This window comes from Penaeus monodon, chromosome 25 (assembly GCF_015228065.2).
Source record: "Penaeus monodon isolate SGIC_2016 chromosome 25, NSTDA_Pmon_1, whole genome shotgun sequence".
In the NCBI taxonomy this organism is placed as follows: Eukaryota; Metazoa; Arthropoda; class Malacostraca; order Decapoda; family Penaeidae; genus Penaeus; species Penaeus monodon.
The window spans coordinates 33,925,884-33,926,446 of record NC_051410.1 but is presented as its reverse complement, the minus strand read 5'-3'; the positions used below and the strand labels follow the sequence as shown (position 1 = coordinate 33,926,446).

The window sequence follows — 563 nt, the reverse complement described above, 5'->3', positions numbered from 1 at the left end:
GTTGATTCCTTCTCCCTTTCCTTTCCACAGGAGGCTCACTTGTGACGGAGACGAGAAAGAGCGACCAAGGGAAGCAGAAAGAGAGGCGAAAGAGCGAAGGAGAGAAACACAAGGAGAAGGAAAGGAGGAGAGACGGAGAGAGAGCGAAGGGGACGAGCCACGGCAGTGATAAATTGAAGGAGAGGGAGAAGAAGGACAAGAAACTCGAGTATGAAAGGCTGAGGATCGGAGAGAGAGAGAAGAGAAGGAGTGAGAGAGAGAAGGAGAAGAGGAAATCGCTCGAGCGGGAAAGGAGAGCGCCGAATGAGGAGGAGAAGAGGGAGAGGAAGAAGAGCGGCGAAGAGAGAGAGAGGAGAAAGAGCACAGATCGCGAAAAGCGGAGAAGCGAGGAAAAGGAGAGGAGAAGGAGCGAGGAGAGAGAGAAAAGGAGGAGTGAAGAACGGGTGAAGAGGAAGAGCCCGGAGAAAGCGAAGAGGGAAGGAGAGAGGAGGGAGAGAAGCTTCGATAAAGAATATGCGAGGCTGTCGCTCTCCCCCGAAAAGAGATTAAGGTAAGAAACGATG

The 563-nt window shown here is 52.4% G+C and overlaps 1 protein-coding gene across 1 annotated transcript in view; it reads left to right on the top strand.

The window, feature by feature from the left end:
- LOC119589162 overlaps positions 1–563 on the top strand; it is a gene marked incomplete in the record, with an annotated part of 255,201 nt that overhangs the window by 115,155 nt on the left and 139,483 nt on the right. Inside the window, 1 exon segment of the mRNA XM_037937749.1 lies at positions 31–550. Within this exon segment, the coding sequence (XP_037793677.1) occupies positions 31–550 (520 nt within the window).